The sequence below is a fragment of the Aulostomus chinensis genome, chromosome 3, assembly GCF_037954235.1.
Source record: "Aulostomus chinensis isolate RoL2024-O1b breed Wild chromosome 3, RoL_Achi_v1.0, whole genome shotgun sequence".
NCBI lineage: Eukaryota > Metazoa > Chordata > Actinopteri > Syngnathiformes > Aulostomidae > Aulostomus > Aulostomus chinensis.
Window position 1 is genome coordinate 8,794,137 of NC_141322.1, and position 26,306 is coordinate 8,820,442.

Consider the following 26,306-nt stretch of genomic DNA (forward strand, 5'->3'; position numbering starts at 1 on the left):
TCATATACAACCGATTTTTTTTCGCTCTGTGGTAGAGAGGTAGTCATTTGTACTCTGTATCCATGACAACTGGGTACTCAGTGGTCTGTTCTCAACATCACTTGATGTCAAATTTGACTCAGGCTTCGAAATACTAGATATCACTTTGTTTTGAATGTGCTTCTCATGTAGTTTGATAATGATGACTGACATAAAGCCATTTTAATAAGAACATATTTCTATCCTGATGCCACAGCTGGATTTTACATCTTTCATGAGCTATACCTAAAAGATATGAATCACAGAGTAGGGTTTTGCACTTTTAGTCACTGTTTGACATTAAAATGTGTCCATTTACATCTTAAAGGAAATGGGAAATGCTTTCATTTGAAGCCAAAATAGATACCCTTCTCTCCTCTCTGCATCCATTATGGAGCTGAGACCAACGGAGACCTGCTAACTGCTAGTTAGCGTAACACGGTGAATAATAGTGGGAATTGTTTGCATACCTCCTTCAAAGTTAATCGAACACACTTTTCTGTAAAGAGGTCTTTACTTGCATTGATATAACTAGGGATGGTCAAAATTGTTACTATGAAATAACTTAAAAATGCAAGATTGTATAAGATACATAGCAAGAACTATTTGTCTGATGGGGCAAATTAATTAAATGCGGACCCTCAAAGCAAAATAGATCACTAGAGGACTGAGGTACTACTCACCATGACAATGTAACTTTGTCAGAAATAATGATTACTGAGCTGATCCTGAGCACAAGGTGTTCGTGACTGAATACACAGAGGAGGAAGTACAGGCTCTGGACACTGAAGTGTACGAACCTGCCCCTACTAACCTTCACTGTGCTAAACTAATTTGCTCTCAGCTTCTGTGGGTCTCAGCTCTCTGATGCAGCCATAGTGGAGAGGAGGAGTTGCTCTTGGGAGATAAGCCAGCCAAGAAAATAGATTCATATGACATCTAATGATGCAAAAGCAAAATAAGCACATTTCCCCAATAGTTAGTGTGTTCCTTTAGACCTCACTTTACATTTACTTTTGACATTTTTGTCCAATTTAATGCAAATAAACCAGATTGCTAAAGGGACATTATTACTTTAAGGACCTGACCAAAAACACTCAACACAGAAAAATAATGCAAAACCTTTTAATGAAACACACAGCAACACTAATACCTTGACAAACTATTCAGAAAAAAAGACAATGAGAAAATATCTATTACATTAAATTAGTTCCATAAATGGAATCTCTACAGTATAACAATTTATTTACAGAAAGAAATAACTTGGCATGGCGAACTGCATCTCCCAGAGAGCCTTGCTTCACGTTAAAGACTTAGCAAAGGGGCGTTCCTTCGGTGACATGAGGAGGAGGTGAGAAACGGATTGTTGTTGACGACGCGGTCGCTGCTCGCTCAGCTTTCAGACACAACACCGCTCCAACAGCTTGTTCTCACCTGGGTCTCACCGCCATGGACTTAACTGAAGATAGCGCTTGGGAAATGATCCTGCGCTGATCCATTTGGTACTCTCTCGGTCTCCACTGCCATCCCTCGTCTTTGTCAGGTAAGGTGTTCATATTTCTCTGGTTTTGCCTGGGAACTATTCCTGTCAAAGAAGTAGCCAGTTCTTTTCGTATCCTTCTCAAGGAGGAATTGATGATTTTGTCATTTGTTTGTTAATGATTGATTTTACGTATTTCATATCAGGATTCTCCTCAAACCCTCAAACTTGGAAGGTAATAATTATTGAGGGATGCTACATTTCGAGGACGAATCCAGTTTGTCCCTCCACTTATTTTGTGACTTTATCATTTATATCTCACGAAATGTTCTATTGATCTATATAAAGAAAAACTATCACATCAGTGATTATATCTATTGATATATTTTAGTGTGCATCCTGAAAAAAGAATCAGTGGAACAAAAGATATTTTGTTGTCATAATTTACTGCACAGATAAGTCTAAAAACTTGCGAATATACCCAGTTGTGTGATGATCATATCATAGAGATGTGTGCCTCTGATGCCTCCTGTTCTCCTGCAGGTATTTGTCATCTTGTAATCTTATTCTTCCAGCAGGAATATAATGACACATTTAGCATCAAATTATATATCATTACATTTTATGGCATCGCCAGAGGTAAGCACTGTTGCCTCACAGTGAGAACGTTCCAGGTTCAAGCCCCAGCACCCAGGCATTTTCTTACACTTATCCTGTTGGGGGTTGCGGGGGGTGGCCGATTCCAGCAGCTATTGGGCAAGAGACAGGGTTTGCCCTGGACAGGTCGCCAGTCCATCACAGGGCTAACATATATAGACAGACAACCATTCACACAATACAATCAATACAATCTAATCAGCTGTGCTGCAACTTCAGTACCATGAACCGAGAGTTACTTACTTACAAAGCCACATGAATTCAAACTCACATGTTCAATTTCTCACTGTATCAGGACTTTCCTGATAAACACAAACTTAGAATGCCAAGATTTAAAAAAGAATCTGACTTCTCTGTCAAGGCAGCGGCACCTCAGGAACCCGAGATTATCATGAACTGTTAAGTGACTTGAACTACCTACTACCCACAATCATACCTACAGTCAATTTAGAATATCCAATTAACCTAGTCCCCATTTGCATGTCTTTGGACTATGGGAGGAAGCCAGAGTACCTGGAGAGAACCCACACAGGCACAGGGAGAACATGCAAATTTCACACATAAAGATCCTGTGCCCGAGCCAGAACTCAAACCTGGAACCTTCTTGCTGTGAGGCAGCAGTGCTAAGCACTGCACCACCGTGCCGCCACCTTGTAAGATGATTTACATTATATCTTTTCATAAATTTATACAGTTCTGCTTCCTGTCTGCTTATGTTCCAGAGTAGAAATATGGTGGTTGAGTGCAATTAAGACAATTGTAGGCCCAAGCCAAGAGGGGCTTAGATCTAATCGGAAGGTGTCATGTGTACAAGTAGGGCTGAATATCAAACTTGACCCTTTTGTGACACCGAATAATTTCTTCATATACTCAACATCTTTATAGTAAGCGAGGTTTATTTTTCCAATGGTTCAATCCACTGTTGATGAATGCCCTGTAAAACTTTTTTCTAAAAAAACACAATTCTTTCAGAGACATTGTGTCAACTTTACTACAATAAGGGTGTCAGTTAGCTTGTTGGCTGGCAAGCATACATGCAGACTACCAGATAATATACTCAAAAAGTTGTTTTTTTTTCCCCAAGTACTCGCAAATAGGGGTCTTGGGGTTGTGAAGATGTTTTTGTATTTTTATCTCTGCATTCATTCTTTGTGACTTAAGAATGCAGAGAAGATCCTGCTATATATATTTAACTTGAAGCTTATGGTAGTTCACGCATAGCACAATGTTAGCTTTGGATTTCTAGCAATTGCATTAACGCTTAGAAACCATGAAAGTGCATTTTGTATGATGCTGAACCAAACATGGAAGTCTCATAAACCTGTGTTTGCCACATTGCTTATTTTCTGCAATAATCCAAAACCCTTTAATTTATTTGACTGATACTATTTCTCTGATTGATTCCTAACAATATGCCCATGTTTACGGAGGAGTGCCTACTTGACTTACATGTGTCACTCATGGCAGGAATTGTCAAGCCTGAGGAGCCATGTCGGACAAGATGTCCAGTTTCCTTCATATTGGGGATATTTGTTCCCTGTATGCAGAAGGCTCCACCAGTGGATTTATCAGCACTTTAGGGTAAGTTTGCTAGGTCCTTGCATCTCTTCCTGTCCTCAACTAACTCTAGTAGTATAAGACAATACACCCCAAAGTTGCAATGATTTAGAAAGTGTTGAGCCAAAGACATGTCTGAGCAGGAGAGTCAACATGACCCTTTTCTTCCTCCACATTTTATTGCAAACAATAAATGTGATTGTCAGTAACTACTACAGAAATTTCTTCTGTAAAAAATTGAATGTGCTAACCTTGACTTAATTTTTTTGTGAGGTCAAATCAGGTAAGTTTTATTTGTGTATCACCAAATCACAACAGTTATCTAATGACATCTTACAAGTTGAGTAGGTCTAGCATCACAATCCCTCAGTTAATTTACACCCAACAATTGTCCATGAGCAAGCATATCTTAACAGCAGCGATGAAAACCTTCCTTTTTATAGGCAGGAACTTTGAGCAGATCTCGGCTAAATGGGAACAGCCATCTGCTTTGACCGGTTGGGGGGAATGATAGCAGGAAGGCGGGGCAGAGACAAAGACTGTTCTGAAAAAGACATAAACAAGGAAAGAGAGAACGCAATTAAGTGAGAGAGAAAGAGGGAGAGTGAATAGGCTGGAAAAACAAAGACAAGTGGATAAGACGGGGGCATGGCAAAAGCCATCTTGAGGAGTTTATTTTCCCTCTTGCAAGGTGAAAACAAGCATTGCATGGGTTTTTTCACCTCTCGCCTGCTTAAGTGTTGTCGTCTAACTTCTCTTGCCAGGTCTATTCTATATGAATCTGTGTAGTTTGCTCTGCTCCAAAATGATTGTTGCTCTTTTAATTTTGCTTGTTTGCTTTGCACTGTTTTGCTATGTTTTGCACTGTTTGCCCTGTTTTTAACCTTGTACGGCGACCTTGAGTGTCCTGAAAGGCGCCTTAAATAAAATGTATTATTATTATTATTATTATTATTGCCCCTCACTAGAGGCCACACAGAGCCCCCCAAACCTCTCCAAATCCATGTGCTTTTAGTTGTGCATCACTCACCATGGCAACAGGTTTAAAGCCATGAAACATGCTATCCCACCAATTCTCATTTGTGAAATCTAGAAAAAATTTGTTTTATGCACAGTTATCATCCTCACCCCTCTACTGTGGCCAGGATTAGTTCCAACCAAAGAGATTCAAGTGGAGATGCAAGGATGTAATGATGAATAGCATTATTGTAGATGATGCTGTTACTCATCTGTGGTCAATATTAGCTGCTTTTACAGAGAGACCCTGTGTTAAAGCTGTAGTGGAAGGTCTGCAAATCACCCGCCTTTACCTTTTACACAGCCCTTGACAAATGTTTTGTCTGTGTGAGCTTTTTGTGGCTCAGAGGATTAGATGGTTAATGACATTAACCAGTTATTATGATAATAATATACAGTACATACAAGGACTGAATGAAAAGCACAGAAGATGTCAAATGGTGTCAGTTTATAATGGGCATTGTCATTCAACATTGTCATGCATAAAAAAATTAATCATTTGTTAATAAAATGTTAGAAGATATTTGAAAAGTACACATTTAAAAAGTAGTCATTTATTAAAATAATTCAGTACTCTTAATAATTTTCTCTGCATAAAGTATTTGCTTAATGATCCAGCTGTGTTGTGGAAGTAGGGGTGATTTTTGTGAACCAAAAAGAGCTAGAAATTTGGGAAAGTTATGGAAATTTGCTTCACAAATATACTGGAGTGTTTTTTTTGCACCGAGCATTAGCTGTTATGCTAGTGTATACTATCGGCAGCAGTTGTCAGTTGCAACACCGTGCGCTTAAAAGCAACCAAGTCAGCCATTTGGGAATATTTTTCATGAGCAAGTCCCCCCAGTAAAATGGCAACATGCATACTGTGCAAGGTTTTCCAGGGGTGGCACCAACCTGTGGAAATTAAAAACTGGTGATCTTGTTAGACATTTGAAGATATAATACACTAATTAACACAGCCAGTTCAACAAGGCTAATGAACTGCAGCATTAAACACTGGAAACTGCTTTAAAACAATGCAATAAATTCCACAAAGACAGTCATTTGTTAATATACTCATTCATTACTTTATTTTTCTTTTATCTTTGAAGTTTCTGTTGCAAACAGTTAAAAGTGACAGTACCTATATAAAAAAATCTTTGATTTGCCTAATGATTTTTCTTTCCCTGTATTACCCTTATTTTCATGACTATTTAAATAGTAGATTCTCACTCAAGGCATCACAACGATGAACACATATGGACTTAAAAAAAAAAGTGAAATAACTCAAAACATGTTTTATATTTTAGATTCTTCAAAATAGTCACCCTTTGCTTTGATTACTGCTTTGCACACTCTTGATGGGCTTCATGAGGTTGTCACCTGAAATGGTTTTCCAACAGTGGTGAAGGAGTTCCCAAAGATGCTGAGAACTTTTTGGCCCTTTTACCTTCACTCTGCGGTCCATCTCATCCCAAACCATCTTGATTGGATTTAGATCAGGGGATTGTAGAGGCCAGATCATCTGGGGCAGCACTCCATCACTCTCCTTCTTGGTCAAATAGCCCTTGCACAGCCTGGAGGTGTGTTTGGGGTCATTTTCCTGTTGAAAAATAAATGATGGTCCATCTAAATGCAAACTGGATGGGATGGCATGTCACTGCATGATGCTGTGGTCGCCATGCTGGTTCAGTGTGCCTTCAGTTTTGAATAAATCCCCAACAATGTCACTAGCATAGCACCCCCGACATCACATTTCCTCCTCCGTGCTTCCCGTTCCATGCATGTAGAGACCATCCGTTTACCTTTTCTGAGTTGCACAAAGACACGGTGGGTGGAACAAAAGATCTCAAATTTGGACTCATCAGACCAAAGCACTGATTTCCATTGGTCTGTTGTCCATTCCTTGTGTGTCTTGGCCCAAACAAATTTCTTCTACTTGTTGCTTTCCCTTTGTAATGGTTTCTTGGCAGCTATTTGACCAGAAAGGCCTGATTGGCGCAGTTTCCTCTGAACAGTTGATGTAGTGATGTGTCTGCTGTTGGAACTCTGCATGGCATTTATCTGGGCTCTACACTGAAAACCCGGATAAGTTGATTTTACTTACAATATTTGTGTCAAGTGATTGCCTCAAATAGTTTGAGTTACTGATCGATAGAAAAATTAAATTTTTTAAGTACAGTCTAATTAAATGTACAACATGCAGAATGTGGCATTTATAGTCATGTATACTTAATTGGTTTAAGTAATCAACAATAGAAAAACACTGTGGAGTCTACTTAAAACTACAATAGTCAGAACTCAGTAATGTGAGTGCAATGAACTTGAAATCCTAGTTAATTAAGAAAATTTGAATGCCTTAAAATTAAAATATTTGGAAAATTCCAATGACCACACAGTGCAGTACTTTCCATTCACTTTATTGAAAAACAATATATTTTACTATCCAGGAAATAAGGTAAACATTTCTTTGCAAATATACAGTTTTTTTCAGTCTATGAAAAGTTTTCAAGTTTAGGACAAACCCAACAGCAGCAATATCCAGTGAGAACCAGAGTTGGCAATAAAAACTGCAACATTCTAAAAAACTGGCACTGGAACTTCCTAAATTGTGTCCATTTATACGTCAAGTAAAAGGATAATCACATACAAAATAACTTCCTTCAAGAAGTTCAGTGCAATGTAATATTGAACCAATCCATCCATTGAAATAAAGAATTGTGCCATACATTTATCTTTAGCTACAAATACAAGGATAAAGACACGCACACACAGACAGACAGACAGACAGACAGACACACACACCATGTGGCAACATGTTCAGTAAGTGCAAAAAGAAAAACTGTTCTTTGTGAGCCACCAAACGAAGTAGGCATTAACAACTATCCTGTGAGGACCAGAGGTTGTACAAAAAGACAAAAAAAACCAACCCAGAAACGTTCTCAAATGTGTCCTCTTTGGAATAATGTCAAAAAAGTAATAGACACATCTAGTACAAAAACAATAATAAACAAAATGACTACTGAAAGATAATGTACTCCAGGCTGTGCAACAATCCAGACATGGACTTTAAGGAATTGTGTCATCAGCACAAATGTATCTCACAGTGCAAGGTCATTTTTCAGCTTTTGAAGCTTTGGAGGTAGGGCGCCTTGACCCAGGTTCAGCATTACCTGCTGAATGAAGGTGAAAGTGTTCTTCATGCACTTTGGGTACTGCAGATGGAGCACGTAGGTAAAGCCAAACATGAGACACAATGCTTGAGGTAGGCTGGTGAGTGTTTGCATGACAAGGCTGCCTTCTATGATGAAGCCCAGTCTTGATGGGTTCAGCTGAGATGATGCTGGGCTTGAAGCTGTGTTGTCCTCAAAGCAGATGATTCCCATTGGTATGTCCACAGACTCAAGATCCTACAGTGTGAGGAACAAGACAAAAAGAAAATATTGAGGTTAGCAGCAAATTATTGCATACAATCAGCTGTATGGCCTCTTTAATAGCCCACATAACAAAGCCCGTATGGACAGAAGCCACCGTGTAGACCCTTTTAATGTGTGCTGTGACTCTGTCTTCATGTGTGTTTCTTCTTTTTTTGTCTTTAACTGTCAGTAATATGTTAATTCACATTTCATGTTTTATTTCTGGTTTGTTTAGTTATACAGCATGTACAGCAGTGAGAACAAATTTCCCTCCTGGGACAATAAAGTCAAGTCAAATTATAATTCATTGCGTTTTAGGTCAGTTCTAGATAGGTGTTGTGTAAACAACAATTTTTTTAAAAGGACTCAGCACTATACAATTAATTTGGCATTATTTTCAGATTAAAATTTAATCAACATAACAGACTCGTTAACCCTAATAAATAAAACTAATTTGTTCTGGCTAACAATGAAAATACATTTTAAAGTTAAATAAACTGAGGTACAATGAAACATCTATATGAAGAGAACACAGAATGACAAAACTGATTCAAACACTGATCGTAAAACGTTACTCACCAAACTGCTCTTTAAGAACAAAGACGCATCATCCCCAAGAACGATTGGCAGTCCCCTCAGGACAAGGCATCGAACAGCTGTTGGCTCAGTGCTCTGCAAAGAGATATCACACATTTAAATGTAGAAAAAAAAATCATATTCTGTAATATGAATGAACTAACCATTCATATAATTTCAAGAAAAAAATAACTATCAACCCACCATTGTCTGTTGTAGCAGGTCAGTTAACTGAATTGCAATAGTTCTAATTCTACATTTCATATCGAAATCTATATTGGAAACACATGTAGAGAACTACTCTGGAAAACTAGAATCATCAAATAAGTCAAGCTCAAATTTATGCACACTCAAATGTACATGTTTCAAACAAGAGAAGTTTGGCCATTTCTAATGATAGTTAAAGAAAAATAGCTTCCCTCATTCTCACAGGAAATGGCATCCTTCTTACTGGACCACAAATTTGTAAAAAACAGAAAAATGCAGGCTGAAAATGTTTTGAGTGAGCAAATTTCTCTTCTCCGTGTGAAAGAAAATGGCGCAAAGTTGTCAGTAGCCTCCAACGGACAAGCCCAGACTTGTCTTGAATCATCAGCCAATCACAGCAGGCCACCACTGTGGCCTGAGGTAAAACTTAATAGTTTAAGTTTTTTAAACTAAAAAAACCAAAAACGAGTACACTCATTAACTGTCTCATATCCTACTTTTACACTCATATTATTTAAGTAATGCACCAAAACTTATCAAAACTAAATTTATTAAAGTTGTATGGACTCAAATTATTTGCTTGGAAAGGACTTTTGGGTTTACAGTGTAATCTAAAGGTGCTGTTAACTTGAAATTTCTGAGTTTGGTGACTCAGATGTTTGGTGACTCAGATGATATTATCCTCAGCAGCAGAGGTGACTCTTGGTCTTCCTTTCCTGGGGCGGTCCTCATGTGAGCCAGTTAGGTTGTAGCCAAAGTTTTTGTCATTTTCCAGACTGACTGACCTTCAGTTCTTAAAGTCATGATGGACTGTCATTTCTCTTGACTTAGATGATTGGTACTTGCCATAATATGAATTCCAATGGTTGTCAAAAATAGGGCTGCCAGCTGTGTACAAATCTGACTTCTGCACAACACAACTGATGGTCCAAACCCCATTAAGAAGACAAGAAATTCCACAAATGAACCCTGACATGGCAAACCTGTGAAGTGAAAACCATTTCAGGTGACTACATCATGAAGCTCATTAAGAGAAGTCCAAAGGTCTGCAGCACTGTCAACAAAGCAAGGGTGGCTTCTTTGATGAATCTAAAATATAAAACATAAAACATATTAAGTTATTCAGCAATTGTTTCTTTGCTACATATTTCTTGCTTCATGTATTTGATGTCTTCTGTATATATCTACAATGAAGAAAGTAGTAAAAATAAAGAAAAACATTGAATGAGGAGGTGTGTCCAAACGTTTGACTGGTGGTATATAATTTATACCATTTTGACCAGAAAGGTCAATAATATTCATATTATTATTTTTATATATATATATATATATATATATATATATATATATATATATATATATATATATATATATATATATATATATATATATATATATATATATATATATATATATATATATTTATATATATATATATATATATTATATATATATATATATATATATATATATAATGAATCCTGAATATATGGAGTGAAACTTTGAATATATGGAATGAAACTTTGAATATATGGAATGAAACTCTGAATATATATATGAAACTCGACTGACGTCAGACTTCATGGCAGCGCCTGCGGGCGGCCATGTTTTTCCTTCATAAAAAAGCAGAACTATTAACGGAACACTCTGCTGTGTGTAGAGGTCCATATTTAGATCTGTATGGTTATCTCGATATAGTTTTCAGGTGGTTCAATGAAGGTAAAACAGTGATCGTATTTAGATCTGTATGGTTCGCTTGATATAGTTTTCAGGTGGTTCAATGAAGGTAAAACAGTGATCGGCCGTGCGTAATGGCACTGCGCTCTGACGCGGCACTTCTCCGGGACTGGAGAAGCTGCTGCGGCTGCAGGGATTTCCTGAACTGAAAGGGTAGCTCTTCATATATTGTTCATATACAGTAAGAATCGCCCACATTCATAGACCAATGCAGGCTGAACGTAAGTTTAGTACTGAACATATTTGATGATCGGCGACACATTGTCAGCTTTGGACACGTTACTCACACAGCGGACTGTGGACAGACAGACAAATGCAAATGAGATTTGCCGAAACCTTGAATATATTGAATGAAACTGTGAATATATATGTATGAAACTCTGAATATATTGAATGAAACTCTGAATATATTGAATGAAACTCTGAATATATATAAATGAAACTCTGAATATATTGAATGAAACTCTGAATATATATAAATGAAACTCTGAATATATTGAATGAAACTCTGAATATATATAAATGAAACTCTGAATATATATAAATGAAACTCTGAATATATTGAATGAAACTCTGAATATATATATGAAACTCTGAATATATTGAATGAAAATCTGAATATATGGAATGAAACTCTGAATATATTTATTCAGAGTTTCATTCCATATATTCAAGGTTTCATTCAATATATTCAGAGTTTCATATATATATATATATATATATATATATTCAGAGTTTCATATATATATATATATATTCAGAGTTTCATATATATATATATTCAGAGTATCATTCCATATATTCAAGGTTTCATTCAGTATATTCAGAGTTTCATTCAATATATTCAGAGTTTCACTCCATATATTCAGGATTCATTATATATATATATTCAAAGTTTCATTCCATATATTCAAAGTTTCATTCCATATATTCAAAGTTTCATTCAATATATTCAGAGTTTCATATATATATTCAGAGTTTCATTCAATATATTCAGATTTTCATATATATATATTCAGAGTTTATTTCAATATATTCAGAGTTTCATATATATATATATTCAGAGTTTATTTCAATATATTCAGATTTTCATATATATATATATATTCAGAGTTTATTTCAATATATTCAGAGTTTCATATATATATTCAGAGTTTTGTATATATATTCAGAGTTTTGTATATATATTCAGAGTTTTGTATATATATTCAGAGTTTCATTCAATATATTCAGAGTTTCATATATATATATATTCAGAGTTTCATTCAATATATTCAGAGTTTCATATATATATATATATTCAGAGTTTCATTCAATATATTCAGAGGTTCACTCAATATATTCAAAGATTAATTTCCTGAACGGCATGCCATAATATATATATGTATATATATATGTACTGTAATATTTTAAATGCACTGTTCTTGGATTCTTGTTTTTCGGAGATTCTTAAAAAATTTCTAAAATAAAGACACTTTCTTAAGCATTTCTAGTTGCAGAAGGATAAGGAAATTACACTAGGCCATATTTTGATTTCCAGTAATTATTCAGTCCTGTCTATTAATCCTGATTTTTAATTAATTGCCCAGCCCTCCCATTTCCAATCGCTGCATCAGTGTGATCGCTGTTGTGGCACCTCATTGTCATTGAGATGAATCTTACATCATTAGCGTTCTTTGTCATGTTAGTGCTCCTGTGGTGCAGCGTCAGCTGCAACAAGATGCAGCTGTCTGGCTGGGCTGCACCATCCTATTAAGTCTGTTTTAATGCTTTTCCCAGTATTCAGGGCATAGTATTGGTATATTGCTTAATAAATGCAGTTTTATCAACTTGTTTTGTTGCTCTTGTATGTAGGGTTGCAATGTGACTTGACTCCACATTAGCAGTTGAAGATGGATGGGAGGATGGATATTGGCTGTTAGTTGAGTGATGGAGCTGCTGTATAGGACTGTGTATATGGCAACTTTTACAATACAATTTGCCCCCATTTGGAAACATCTGGGTTCATTCAGGAAATGTTTTCACACACTTTATGATTTTGTAACACTAAATTTGTTCTCACAGATAGGGAGCAAATCTTGATGGCTACTTGAAATTCATATTATTTTCCTCTCTTACCATAAACAACTCTCCAAACATGGCTGTTGAGCTATTGAAAGGGAAATGAAATTAATTTACATGCCCATGTTTATCAGAATGATCAGTATCAATTTGTTTGTGTATTACAGTTCTGTTTAGGTTGTATATGTCTTAAGTGATTGTTTTAAAATGGCGACTGCATCCCCAGGCTTGTGGATGACCGTTGTGTGGTACAACCAGACACAGGTGATCTCAACAACCCACCCAAGAAATTCAGAGGTAAGGCCTCCCACTATGTCTTGAATCTGAGGTACAGTGTAACATAACATTCAAGAGACTAAAATGTATCCTAATTTCACTGTAGTTACATATTACTGTCTATCCCTTGTAATATATCTAGCGTTGTGTTTGTGGTCTTTGCTAGTTGTAGTTAAGATGTTCGTGAAGCAGGCTTTGGGTGAATCTTTTGACTATCTAAAATTCAAGGAGAATGTAAAAAGTGAAGATAAGAAAAATGCTTCCGATTATCAGGCCTTCTGTGAGTCTTTTCAATTTCATGGTCAGGTATATCCAATTGGAATTCCCATCAGTTGCCTTTTATTGTCAGGACACCTTCCAAAAATATCCCTTTAATCTTAGTTATGGTCTTATTGAATTATTTTTAAAAATGCACTTACAAAATGAATCAATGACAGTACCTCATAGTACATAAAATGAATAAAAGCCTACATAAACAGCTACAAAGATGTGATTTAAGGATCAAAGGCTCCAACAGCAGCCATGACTGTTCTTGTAATGCAAGTCTTTTAATCATGCAGTTCTGTATTTTGTGCAAGGTTTTCTTTGCTTTTTTTGGAAGCAAACCAAATTGGGTTGTGCCAAATGATCTAGAGTAAATATCACATGGCACTAAAAAAGTAAAATAAAGCTGAGCAAAAACCTGCTCTTAACCTATCCTGCTTATAAAGGAAAGAAACCAAAGACCCAGAAGAAAGAGCTGGTTTCCAAATGAGTATACTCATTTATAAGAATCCTAGTAATTGGGGGGTTAGCTCACTTTCTTTCCTGTCAGTTGCCCCAACAGTGCTTCACTAAGGTGACATTCTCGTTCAGGTTTTTTGATGTTGATGATGGGACCCTCATTATGAAACACTAAAATGAAGCTGGTCATCCACAAAGTTGCTGGTGAGTCTTGCACTGATGTCTCACAGCTGCAGGCTATCATCATATCTTAGCTGCAAGAAGTTAAATTGATGCTGTGTGCCCACCTTAGGCTCCAGATGTTGCGTGCTTCAGACTTCTTGACATTAGAATTACCTCTGAGCAACAACCTACAGCTAGTCACCAACAGTCCTCAGTGGAAACCAGTTCAACAATAAGATGGAAAAGGAAAAAAACATTCCTACCGCTTTACAAAAAAATCCAAACACATTTGGATACCCCATTTTCTGTTTGGTTTTATCATTTTCTTTTTCATCATTTTCTCACTTATTAAAATAATAAAGACAACAGATATTATCTTATGACCCCAGGAAGAATAGGTACAGCTGTGCTACAGCTAGTGCAACTAAATTAATTTATCTACCCTAGGTTTAACTATCACTGTGAACGACTGAGTGCTAATTAGTCACCTGACTCCATCAATTCATGTAGATTCAATCAACAATACACTTCCAATTTAAAAAAACAAAAAAACAAGATGCCGATGCCCTTCTTCTGGCAAGGCAACAACAGTAGTCTCCTTGCTGGCCCAGCACCATCATCGTCACTTGTCTGTCAGACTGAGAGGGATGGTGCACAAAAGAGGTTTATTGATACTGGAGGCTTGAGACGGGGAGGCTTGAGACCGACGACTTGAGACTGACAACTGGAGGCTGGTGACTGGAGACTCGTGAAACTCGGTTAGTGACATACACTCGCCACAACAACATGCACGACACGCAAAGACACGCGTACAACACGCAATGGACCAACACCGAACAGGGGAAACACATGAGGGAAAACAAGACACAGCTGGTGCAGTCACCCAGGTGAGACACATAAGGTAATCACAGGAGGGAGGTCAGGAAGACAGGACATGACTACAATATAAAACAGGAAACATGAGACAGGGATCGTGACAGTACCCCCCCCCCCCCAAGGGCTGGCTCCCAGACAGCCCAACAACAAAAACAACAACAGGGTGTGTGAAGCGTGGCCAGGAGGCGGGAAAGCGTGAGAAAAAAAAACATAAACGAAGCAACAAAAAAAACTCACTCTTCACGCCCGGGGGCTGAGCCATGAGACAGAGTCACGGGGGCGGCCACGGGAGCGAGAGAGGCGTCAGCCTGGACCCTCTGAGCAGGAGCGAGAGTGGCGTCCGCCTGAACCCTCTGAGCAGGAGCGAGAGTGGCATCCGCCTGGACCCTCTGAGCGGGAGTGAGAGAGGCGTCTGCCTGGACCCTCTGAGCGGGAGTGGCGCCCGCCAGGACCCTCGGTGAAGCAGGAGTAGCGCCAGCCAGGACCCTTTGCGCCGGGACAACAGTCGCGCCCGCCAGGACCCTTGGTGGCGGGACAGGTGTAGCAGCTGCTGGGATTGGGGTGATGCCCGCCAGGACCCTCGGCGCCGGGACAGGAGTGGTGCCCGCCAGGACCCTTGGCGAAGCAGGATTAGCAACAGCCAGGACACCCAACCCCGAGACAGGAGTGCCGTCCGTGGGTGGCAGTTGTGTAGCTGGGGTGAGGGCTAGATCTGACCGCCATGGAGAACGAGAGCGGCCAGCCTTTCTATTTCCCTTAGGCTGGGAGCTCCTTGGTCTCCCGGATGAGGCCGAGCTGACCTGAGGGCTCGCTGCAGCCAGCGAGGGCCCCCCCAGGCCAGCCGGGTGACCGTGAAGTCCTTCACACTCCGTGACTCTCTCTCTTCGGTGAGTCATGCCATTCATTCATCATCTTCCGCTTATTCCTTTCTATTAAGGTCGCGGGGGGGGGGCTGGAGCCTATCCCAGCGTCTACGGGCGAGAGGCGGGGTACACCCTGGACAGGTCACCAGTCCATAGCAGGGCCAACACACAGAGACGAACAACCATTCACACTCACATTCATATCTACAGTCAATTTAGAGAATCCAATAAGCCTAGTCCCCAAATTGCCACTACAAACTACAAAATAAAACAGGAAACACGAGACAGGGATTGTGATATCGTCATTCTTCGCAGAGCGCCCATGTTAAATCTCAGGTCTAAATGGGCCAAGTATCAAGCTGTATGCAGCTGATCCTACAAGGATAATGCAAAACCCTACCTGGAGCCTCTGTTGACACAGCTAAAGCGAAAGCTGTTCCTTCACCATTTGAATGGCCCTCTAACTTGATGACCATAAACCAACTCATAAGGGCTAAATCCCATAGCCGCATTGACAGAGTCGCCGATAGCAAACAAAAGAAATGGCTTCATCTCAGTCGGTTGAGTAACCAACACAATAGTTCTTAATGGTATACTTCAAAGTCTGGTGGTACCGCCTGATTGCAGCATGTTGGGGGCATATTTAGCTTCATTTTGGTATTTAGAAGGCACTTAATCAGTGCACAAACCTGACACAAGTTGCTGAGAGGAAACCTGACACAAGTTGCTGAGAGGCAGTCATGAGACATCTAATTATTCATGTGTGTTTCGGGTGTGACATCACTCAAAACAATCTGAGTGCCTCCTGTCATTCCCTTTAAAGCTTAGGGTACACCAGGACTGGTGTGTTGCTATTTCAGTGGTACACACATTTCAATGGGGGAGAAGCGAGCTCTTCTCATCTGGAGAAATGGACCTTGTGCACCAGATGAAGATGCAGACACACATCATATGTTTATGGACAGATCACCTGGAATCCCCCAAAGCCATTGCAGGTTAAACAGTTCTCAGAGGAGGTGGTAGCCAGTGTTTCTATGTTGTATGTAAACAATAGAACCACATTGCCACATTGCACATCTGCTCATCTGATTAATGCACCCTTTGAATATCACTTGACACATAATGCCATTGACCAAAGTCCAGTCTCTTCTTGGTCTATGACTGAAACATTTTCTTGTGTTCCAAAATTGAAATGCGCCACCGTTGCACCAGAACACATTAACATACTAAAGCACCTGTCGACACAAGTGGAGCGCAAGCTCATTTGTTAGTTAAAGAGCGAGGGCTCCTGGCATGAAAACATCATATACACCAGGTACTAGCAATGATGCTTGCGCTTGACCTAGTCTTAGCTTTCACCATCTTTACATATTATCGGCCAATTATAGCCATTAGAGCATAATTGGTAATCAGCCAAAAGCTGCCCGATTGATGCTGATTTTAACATGTAATTTTCAGTCATAAAATGCCGTTGATATGGTGTTTTTCTTAGAAATTATGTCCTTGTTTTTCCAATGGAGTTTGCTCCAACTCCACTCATGTCACGCTCCACAGCTACCCTACAGAGGGAGAGTAAAGTAGTTTGGAACTGAAAAATCAACAGCCCACACTAGACTAAAACTGAGCAGTTTGCCTCAATGTTAAATTCATAACTAGTAACTAACTAGTTTGTGAAATAAAAAAATAACTTGATAAGTTTCCCATTTCCCATGATATGCCTCATTGCGTCTGTTACTCTTTACTGATATTATCAGTCGAGCATGACATGATATGTTAGCAAGCCAAAGAAAATTAGGATAACCTAGCCTAAATATTAGCTTTTACACATTTTGTAATGTAATGCGCACCAATAACAGCCCTAATATGAATTCTACTTCAATAAATGTTGACACTGTCAGAGGGACTGTTATATGTTTACTGAGATGACAGTGGGTGTTGCCCTTCAATTTAAATCTTTGTAACAAGTGTTTGAAACTATATTTAAGCCATCAGAAGCAGGTATTTTGTCTTTTTTTAATATGGCAAATGTAAAAATTTAATTGGCCAATATATTGGTTATCGTATTTATTTGTTCCCAAATATCAAAATTGGCTCCCAAAAAAACGACGTATAGGTTGGGCCCTACTCCTAGTATCAGATGATACAAATAGAGATAATGGTGTATTTGTTTATCCCAAGTAGAATGTTGGTACACCCACAAGAACTGAGAAGACAAACTAGTAAGCAGAAAGGAAAGCAGTCCCTTAAAAGACATTACTGGGGAGACCAGGGTGAGATGGAGCAATGGAGCTGTGCACATTGGAAAATTGGGGTTAGTTTAAGTTTTATCAAAATGTTGACATTTTTAAAACATTAAAATGTGTTTCCTGTTGTAATTGGAAGTCACTGCTTTAATATATATGTAAATAAACACCCATTATACTTCATGTATGGTGAGTGACATGCACATCTTTGTCAAGTATGGTATTCCAAAAAATACCCATACTAAATAATAGTCATTTGAATATCAGCTGAAATAATGTTTCTTAATTGGAGGGGCCCTTCTTTCTTCTAATCATTAGAATATTCCTTTTCAGCAGCACAAACATGAGATTGTGTCACTGCACATGCAATAAAAACCCCAGGGTGCTGTCTCTCCAAAGCAACATCTCATGGACATCATTTGGTTTTCTACTCACAACAGGTATTACACAAAGGAACTCACAGTTTTAAAGGCATTTAAAAAGGTCTCAGAAAGTAGGTTTATAACCCCCTCAACTAGTAATGACCAACTGGCACCTGAGTCCCTGAAGACAGTTATGGGGGGTCATTTTTATCATCTTACACAACAGAAATCCTAATTTTAATTAATTGTTAATTTTTAACATTCCGATTACCTCTTTTCTTTTGACACTAAGATAACTAGTCAAGTCAAGTCAATTTTAGTTTCTGTAGTGCCAAATCACAACACAAGTTATCTCATTACACTTGACAGGTTGCACTGCACTTCTTCAATTTATTAACTTCCAACAATTTTCCCTGAGCTATTACAGCTTGTGACAGCAGTGACAAAAGCCTTCCTTTTCACAGGCAGGAACATCGAATAGATCAAGGCTCAATGGAAATGGGATATGAACACGATGAGCAAAAAACAAGAGAAATGCTGAGGGAAACTGTTTTTAGACTACTCTTCCAGAACAAGTTGCCTCAGATCTCGGATTATATGGGTGTTCATGCCTGCTAACCAGCTGTCAAACACAACCTCCTGCTACCTTGACTCAACAGTTTGTTTGTTTTTTTGGTTTTGTTTTTGAAGCAGCCTGAACTTTTATCTCTCATACACTGCCAAAACTTCCTTTCCCTGGGCATCATTGCCTTTGTTGTGGTTAGCACCCAAAGCCATATATGCTTCCGAGAGTTAAAACACAAGAGGTAGTTTACAGGCTACCATTTCACAAACCCCAGCAGCAACTTGTGAACTCACATAACACTTGTGAAAACACTACACTCAAAATAGAAAAAAAGATACATGAGCCACGGACAAGTCACATACAACTCCTGATGATGCCACAGCACAAACCAACAAACAGCTTGCAAGATTCAACAGCCAAACTCAAACCATGACTAGCACCGGACATGAGCATAATAGTTAACCAGCCAAATCAAATTTTCATAATCAGCCACAGCTATATCCCTGTTATTTATATTTAATTGAAAGAGATGAACAGAAAGAGCTGGGTTCCAAATGAATAATATTTTGGTGGCCAGCTCACCTGCCTTTCGGTAACCTGGACTGTGCTTGACTACACTGATGCTCTGCCAGCAGCAAGCCCAGCAATCATCTTCTCCTTAAGGTTTTTTTGTTGGTGGTGGGATCCATGTTAAGGAGCAGCTTATGTGGTTTGCTGTAAAGACTTCCTGAGGGAACTTCAGTGCTCTTCTAAGAAGTCAGTCTTGTACTGATGTCTCGCAACTGCAGGTCCCTCTCATGCCTGAGCCACAAAATGTTAAAATGAGGCACTTTAGGCTTTAGAGGTGGTGTTTTTAAGACTTGTGGACATTCGAGTGACATCTTAGCAATAACTTGGAGCTTAGTAAGTAAGTAAGTAGGTAAAATTTTATTTGTATAGCGCTCTTCGCAGTACTAATACACAGAGTGCTTTACAATAAAAACAGATAAAACAGAAACAATGAGGTGACTAATATCACCGACACAAAACAAACATTAATAAAAACCATAGCCTTGTGACATAGGCCGTCCGACATTGGGTGTGAGTGCAGATTCCACCAGCAATAAATAAATAAGAAGACCATATAGCTGAGCAAAAAAAAACAAAAACACTGGTGCCCCAGAGAGGATGTAACCTCAGGCCTACGTTAGGAAGGCTTGCAGGAACAAATGGGTTTTTAGCTGTTTTTTGAAGCTGTCCACGGACTGGGCAGCTCTTAGCGCCTGAGGAAGCGAGTTCCAGAGACGTGGTGCCACTGCTGCAAAGGCCCATTCACCTTTAGTTTTTAATTTAGTGCGGGGCACTGCCAGGAGCCCCTGGTCAGCTGACCGCAGAGAGCGACTGGGGGTATGATGATGGATGAGGTCACAGAAGTAGCTGGGAACAGAACCATGGATAGCCTTGTAGGTGAACAGTAATAGTTTGAACTGGATCCTGAAAGTTAGAGGTAACCAATGTAGGGAAGCAAGTATTAGTGTGATATGACAAGATTTCTTAGACCTGGTGAGTAATCTGGTGGCTGCATTTTGGACCAGTTGGAGACGGTTTATGGATGCTTGGTTTAGGCAAGAAAAAAAGAGCGTTACAGTTGTCGAGTCTGGATGAAATGAAAGCATGTATGGCCATCTCCAGCTCTGAGCACGAGATGATGGAATGCAATTTGGCAATGTTTCTTAAATGAAAGAAGCAATTTCGACTCAGAGACTTTACATGAGTGTCCAGAAGCATTGAATAGTCAAAATGTACTCCAAGGGTCTTGATACTAGGACATGCGTTGTTTTTGAGAGGGCCCAGATGGTCTATTACCCCAGCTGTGACACTATCAGAGGCAATGACTAGCACCTTGGTCTTGGCTGCATTTAGCTGTAGGAGGTTGATGGCATCGTTTCAACCAGCTTATTGAACTCAGACGTGAGGTCTTTGTAGTACAGTCGATGGACTTCCAGATGAGATGCTTTCCAGTCTCTCTCTGTTCTGCGGCGTTTACGTCTGAGCACATAGATCTCCTCATTCATCCAGGGAGATGAGTTTGTGGGGCGGGCAGAGCGAGTGACGAGAGGCGCTACGTCATCTAGGATGGCTGCGCAGTGGGCATTAAAAACACGAACCAAACAGTCAACGTCATCATCCAGCGACATCAAAACATTGCCCTGGAAACTAGCTCTAAAGCTCTCCACTGCTGGGTTGTTTATGATGCGGGAGCTTTTCACACGTTTCTCCGGAACAAAGTCGTTGTCAAAAGATAAGCAAAACATTACACCTTTGTGGTCAGACAACATCAAGTCCACAATATGGACATCGCTAACAGTTAGACCGATAGTGAAAACAAGGTCCAATGTATTATCTCTCTCGTGAGTCGGACTAGACACATGCTGGATGAGATGGAAAGTGTCTGTGAGATTGTGGAAGTCCACAGCAAATGTGTCTGCGCACTTATTTATATGGATGTTAAAATCCCCAAGCATCAGGATTCTCTCGAAGCTGAGAATAGAGGCAAGCAAGCTTAGCAACCAACATTCCTAATTGGCAACTAGTTTGACGTTAAGATGGGAAAGGAAACAACAAAAATGAATAACCCTATATCACTTCTAACACAGAGTGAGTGTCTAACATTGAGTGATTGTCTCCACATAGTTGAAACACGAGTGCAGGAACAGAATAATTCACTCTCTAGATTAGTAGGTTGCACAAGCAGGTTTAATTCAGTTGTAATGGATGATCTGTGGAATCAGACAACAGAGGACAACAGAGGACAAGCTAATTAATTGCTCATCATTGTGTGTGTGCTAACTAGCAAGACTCAGCACTCATCAGCAGCCATGACCTCACAGAGTGAAAAGTCTACGGCAAACTTCTCAACATAAGGTCAAGAAATTTTTAGTATCATCAAGATAAAATCACCACAAATAAGATATAGGAACAAATTTAGTTCTGTCATTTCCCAACTACCAGAGCAGACAATAGCCAAATTAATTATTGTAAAGCTCAATGTAAACATTATAACCACCATGTTACTGAGATTGCTACACAACAAGGTATCCACTGGACCCACTCACTTTTATGTAATTGTATTATGTCGTTGTGATTAAATCCATTGCTATCTGCTCAAACGGAGGGTCTGTGCCCAACTGTGTGCCAGCTATACAGATCATAACACAAACACACATTAAGTTGCTAAGGTGTATGTAGTGCCAATATGCATATATATATATATATATATATATATATATATATATATATATATATATATATATATATATATATATATATATATATATGTGTGTGTGTGTGTGTGTGTGTATATATATGTATATGTGTATATATATATATATATATATATGTGTGTGTGTGTGTACATATATATATGTGTGTGTATATATATATGTGTGTATGTGTGTGTATATATATATATATATATATATATATTTAATCCCTCCCTCCAATCTTTACCATATTATTTAATGGTTCTCTTAAAGGGATCAATGGTTTTAACTAAGACTGCATACAAACAGTACTAGTAACACATATCATACATAGGGTACAGTAATCATCAACACATATTCAAATTACACAGATTTGGGTAAGCTTTAACTAGTCTTGCCTAGTCTTGTTTAACTATTCACCACTCCCCTTTTTTAGTGAAGGGCAGCTCTTTTTTCGCTGTATGATTGGGGTTGTATTTTATATTGTCATTTCAGCCTTTACTACACACATTTGAATATATTCTTGTCTTCGAAGTGCTATTTGAAGAGGGGCTACAACTAAATTATAGCATCCACCCCTATATAAATTGTGCTTCATAATATTCATGTGCTATACAAGGGTTGGCGTTTTTAAATATGTGGAAATTAATGCGATAAGGTCATTTTGATTTCAGCATCTCAATATTAAAAATGTTGAAAAAAACATGAAATGTAACATTTACATCACATCATTGAGATAGCCATAGATTCTATGAACATGAATATACAGTGGTTTATAGATAACTCATGCCAACAATTTGAATGGATTATTTTAAGAGATTTTGAAATCTAGAATCCCAAGATTTTGTAAATATATACATTTTTATATAAATATAGTGTTGTATAAATATGATTATATATGTAGTAGTGAAAGAAGAATAAGAAGGCAGTGATGGATGAATGCATTTCAAAAAAATAAAATAAATACATAGAATATATTCATCAACCTTCACAGCCATCTTTGCCTTCATTGTCATCTCTGCCTGATTTTAAAATGTAGTTACATTGGCCCCAAAATTAGGTACAGGATGTGCCTAAATGTTTACACACTGCATCAATAAAATAATTGAGCACTATTTTGATTTAGAATTAAGTTATTAATACTGGCTTTAGTTTTTCAGAGAGAATAAAAATGATGTTTTTGATGGTGTGGATAATCTTAATATAATCAGTACCTCAAGGTCATTTCTGAGAATGCACTGTATAAATGTAATATGTAGCTGCAAACATAAAAAAAAAACAGGATGGGTACTTTGTGCGTTTTCTATGGTTCATATTCTTTGGATTATAATTTGATTTTTTTTTACATACTCTCTTTAAGGGTGAATATCTGACACAGACTGCATTCATGATATGTTAGTGTTTGGAGGGTATAATCTCTTACATGCATCAGTCACATGATAGTAACTTTCTATAACATTTAATAGCACTCTGACTTGATGATGTTTTTTGCAGATAAACTTGCAGCTATGTGGCTAAGAATACAATATCTTTTGTAGTTCAGTTTGATTGTAGGTTCATTTCAGCATCCCCTCCCCTCTTTACAAACTACAAAAAACTACACTGTTTATCTCCTGTGATTATTCAGCATTAAGATTCTAATTAATGGCTTCTTTGAGACTAAGAGACTGTTCTGTAATGTAACCTATGTTACTGATAATGTGAGCAATGTCAGTCTTTTACTTTCATGTAATTTGTCATTTTTCACATCATAGTCAAGTAAAGTCAAGTCAAGTCAATTTTATTTTCTGTAGTGCCAAATCACAACAAAAGTTATCTCATGGCACTTTACAAGTAGAGCAGGTCTAGTACCACACCTTCGATGAATTTACCCCCAACAATTCTCCATGAGCAAGCACATCCTGCAACAGCAGCAACGAAAACCTTTCTTTGTAACAGGCAGGAATGTCAAGCAGATCCAGGCTCAATGGGGACAGCATTCTGCTTTGACCGATTGGGGGGAAAGACAGCAGGAGAGTGGGGGACAAAGACATAATGGAGGAAGACATATATACAGAAGGAATGAGAGGGACAGAGATCAGGAAGGAGAGAAATGGAAAGAGACTGATGGACAGATGGGGATGTGAGCAGGTGGTGCTACGGGTGACCGCTTGAGCCTCTCCAGGTCTGTAACCTCCTCCAGCAGCACCCGGGATCTGGGATGAGGGGAGTTCAAAGGCTCCGGAGAAGAAGATGAGTTAGTAACACATATGAGTATGATTTATGAATAACACATACTGGAGGACAGAGAGGAAAGAGAGAAGGAGAGAGAAGCCCAGTGCACCATGGGAGATCCCCCGGCAGTCTAAGCCTTTAGCAGCATATCTAAGGGCCAGCCGAAGCAGCCCAAACTATAAGCTTTATCAAAAAGGAAGGTCTTAAGTCTGCTCTTAAACATAGAGAGGGTGTCTGCATCCTAGACCGAAACTGGGAGACAGTTCCACAGGAGGGGTGCCTGATAGCTGAAGGCTCTGGCTTCCGTTCGACTTTTAGATTCTCTAGGAACCACAAGTAACCCTGCAACCTTGGAGCGAAGAGTTCTAGCTGGATAATAGAGGACTATGAGCTCTGTCAGGTATGAAGGAGCCTGACTGTTGAGGACTTTGTATGTTAGAAGAAGACTTTTAAATTCTATTCTGAATTTGACAGGGAGTCAATGCAGAAAATCCAGTACAGGAGAGACATGGTCTCTTTTACCAGTTCTCGTCAACATGCAGGCAGCAGCATTTTTGACCAACTGGAGAGTCTTTAGGGACTTATTGGTGCAGCCTGATAGGAAGGAATTGCAGTAATCCAGCCTGGAAGTGACAAAAACATGGACTAGTTTTTTCTGCATCTTTTTGAGACAGGATGTGCCTGATCTTCGCAATGTTACATAAATGAAAGAAACAGTCCTAGAAATTTGCTTAATGTGGGAGTTAAAGGACAGATCCTGATCGAAGGGAACTCCTGGGTTCCTTACAGTAGTGCTTGGGGCCAAGGTAATGCCATCCAGGGTACCTATCTCATTAGATAGGGTGTTTTGGTCCCAGCACAATAACCTCAGTTTTGTCAGCATTTAATAAAAGAAAATTTTGGGTCATCCATGTTTTTATTTCCTTTAGACAGGCCTTTAGTTTAGTCAGCTGATTTGTTTCATGTGGATGCATTGATAAGTACAGCTGCGTATCATTTGCATAACAGTGAAAATTAATCAAGTGTTTCCTTATATTGTGACCTAGAGGAAGCAGGTAAAGTGTAAAGAGGATAGGTCCAAGCACAGACCCTTATGGAACATGGAATCATTGTGATTGGGCAGCTGCATTTTTACCTTGAGGGACAGGATAACTTCTTCCATCAGCAAGTCTAGCAAGTTTCATGTCAGACAAGTGGACTCTTTCATTTGAAATATGTCCTTGATGGATGATGGATGTTAAATGTTCCATGTAGATGTGTGTGTGCTCTGCATTATGTTCATTAAGTTGAGCATCTCATTTATGAAATAGATTAAAAGGTTAGTCGTGGTAATATTAAACATTTTCTCTGATGGATTTAACTGATGGACATTATCAGCCCAACAGATTATCAGATCATCAGAACATGCCCTCCAGAAATACAACAAGCCACATCCAATATGTGTTTTGGAAATTGCCGTATTTGTTTTGTGTGCTGATTTAATAAAATTTTGTACATAAATTTTGTTTCTATACATGGCACAAATAGGTTTTGCATTCCCTATTTTATGACTTATAGAACGATAAAACATGAACTTCAAAGCCCACTTTGAATAAACAATATATGAAGATATCAAGCTACAGCAACACATCAACTTGGAGTGGTGACTGGCGGAAGTCAATGTTGCTTTTTTCTTTGATTCCTTGTTTCAACTGTCAGCTTTCCTACTGGACCTTGATTTCCCACAAAGTCTTATAATTGCCATCCTCTGCAATTTCAAGTTTCATCAAAGTATGGAGATATTCTGATTGAACTTGATCAAATGGATTTGTCGTTTGTCTCGAGCCCTTGTACACAAGTTTTATTTCTCCTTTTAAAACTAATTTTGTCACCCCATCACACAGATGTCCTTCCATTGCCCCGTTTTCTCTGTTGGAACTTGACCTTCTCTCATCCTGTCCCCCTTCCTCTGTCCTTGCTGCTTATCTATTTCTTTCCTCTACTGCATGCCCCACAATGTGTAATCCCTAGACACTTTTGTGTTGGCCGTGTTTCTGACAGAGGCAGCTTCCATGGCTATTTTTACCTCCATACTT

General features: G+C 38.7%; 2 protein-coding genes across 15 annotated transcripts in view; one reads left to right on the forward strand and one right to left on the reverse strand.

Moving 5' to 3' along the window:
• Positions 1 to 1,349: 1,349 nt before the first annotated feature.
• The window catches only part of itpr1b (inositol 1,4,5-trisphosphate receptor, type 1b), a 133,533-nt gene continuing 108,576 nt past the window's right edge, over positions 1,350 to 26,306 (forward strand). For 10 of the 14 annotated variants that reach the window (XM_086198470.1, XM_086198475.1, XM_086198478.1 and 7 more), the window contains exons 1-3: positions 1,352 to 1,561; positions 3,623 to 3,736; positions 12,932 to 13,002. In XM_086198470.1, coding sequence (XP_086054596.1) covers positions 3,645 to 3,736; positions 12,932 to 13,002 — 163 coding nt within the window. In that variant the 5' untranslated portion in view covers positions 1,352 to 1,561; positions 3,623 to 3,644. Of the gene's footprint in view, positions 1,562 to 3,622; positions 3,737 to 12,931; positions 13,003 to 13,836; positions 13,909 to 26,306 lie in introns of those variants that run through there. The other 4 variants (XR_015112048.1, XM_086198482.1, XM_086198479.1 and 1 more) reach the window with 4 other exon arrangements.
• Positions 7,129 to 9,252, reverse strand: LOC147267561 (uncharacterized). Its single transcript, XM_086200603.1, has 3 exons — positions 8,905 to 9,252; positions 8,704 to 8,796; positions 7,129 to 8,118 (listed from the first exon to the last, which is right to left on the reverse strand). The coding sequence occupies exons 1-3, from the start codon at positions 8,962 to 8,964 to the stop codon at positions 7,810 to 7,812; spliced, it is 462 nt and encodes a 153-aa protein (XP_086056729.1). The 5' UTR covers positions 8,965 to 9,252; the 3' UTR covers positions 7,129 to 7,809.

Bases quoted from the DNA above. Each gene is read 5' to 3' on its own strand.
- LOC147267561 (XM_086200603.1), bottom strand. From the start codon at position 8,964: ATGAAATGTAGAATTAGAACTATTGCAATTCAGTTAACTGACCTGCTA. The intron at 8,797-8,904 runs GTGGGTTGATAG...ATCTCTTTGCAG, and splicing joins ACCTGCTACAACAGACAATG to AGCACTGAGCCAACAGCTGT. The intron at 8,119-8,703 runs GTGAGTAACGTT...CTCACACTGTAG, and splicing joins TGTTCTTAAAGAGCAGTTTG to GATCTTGAGTCTGTGGACAT.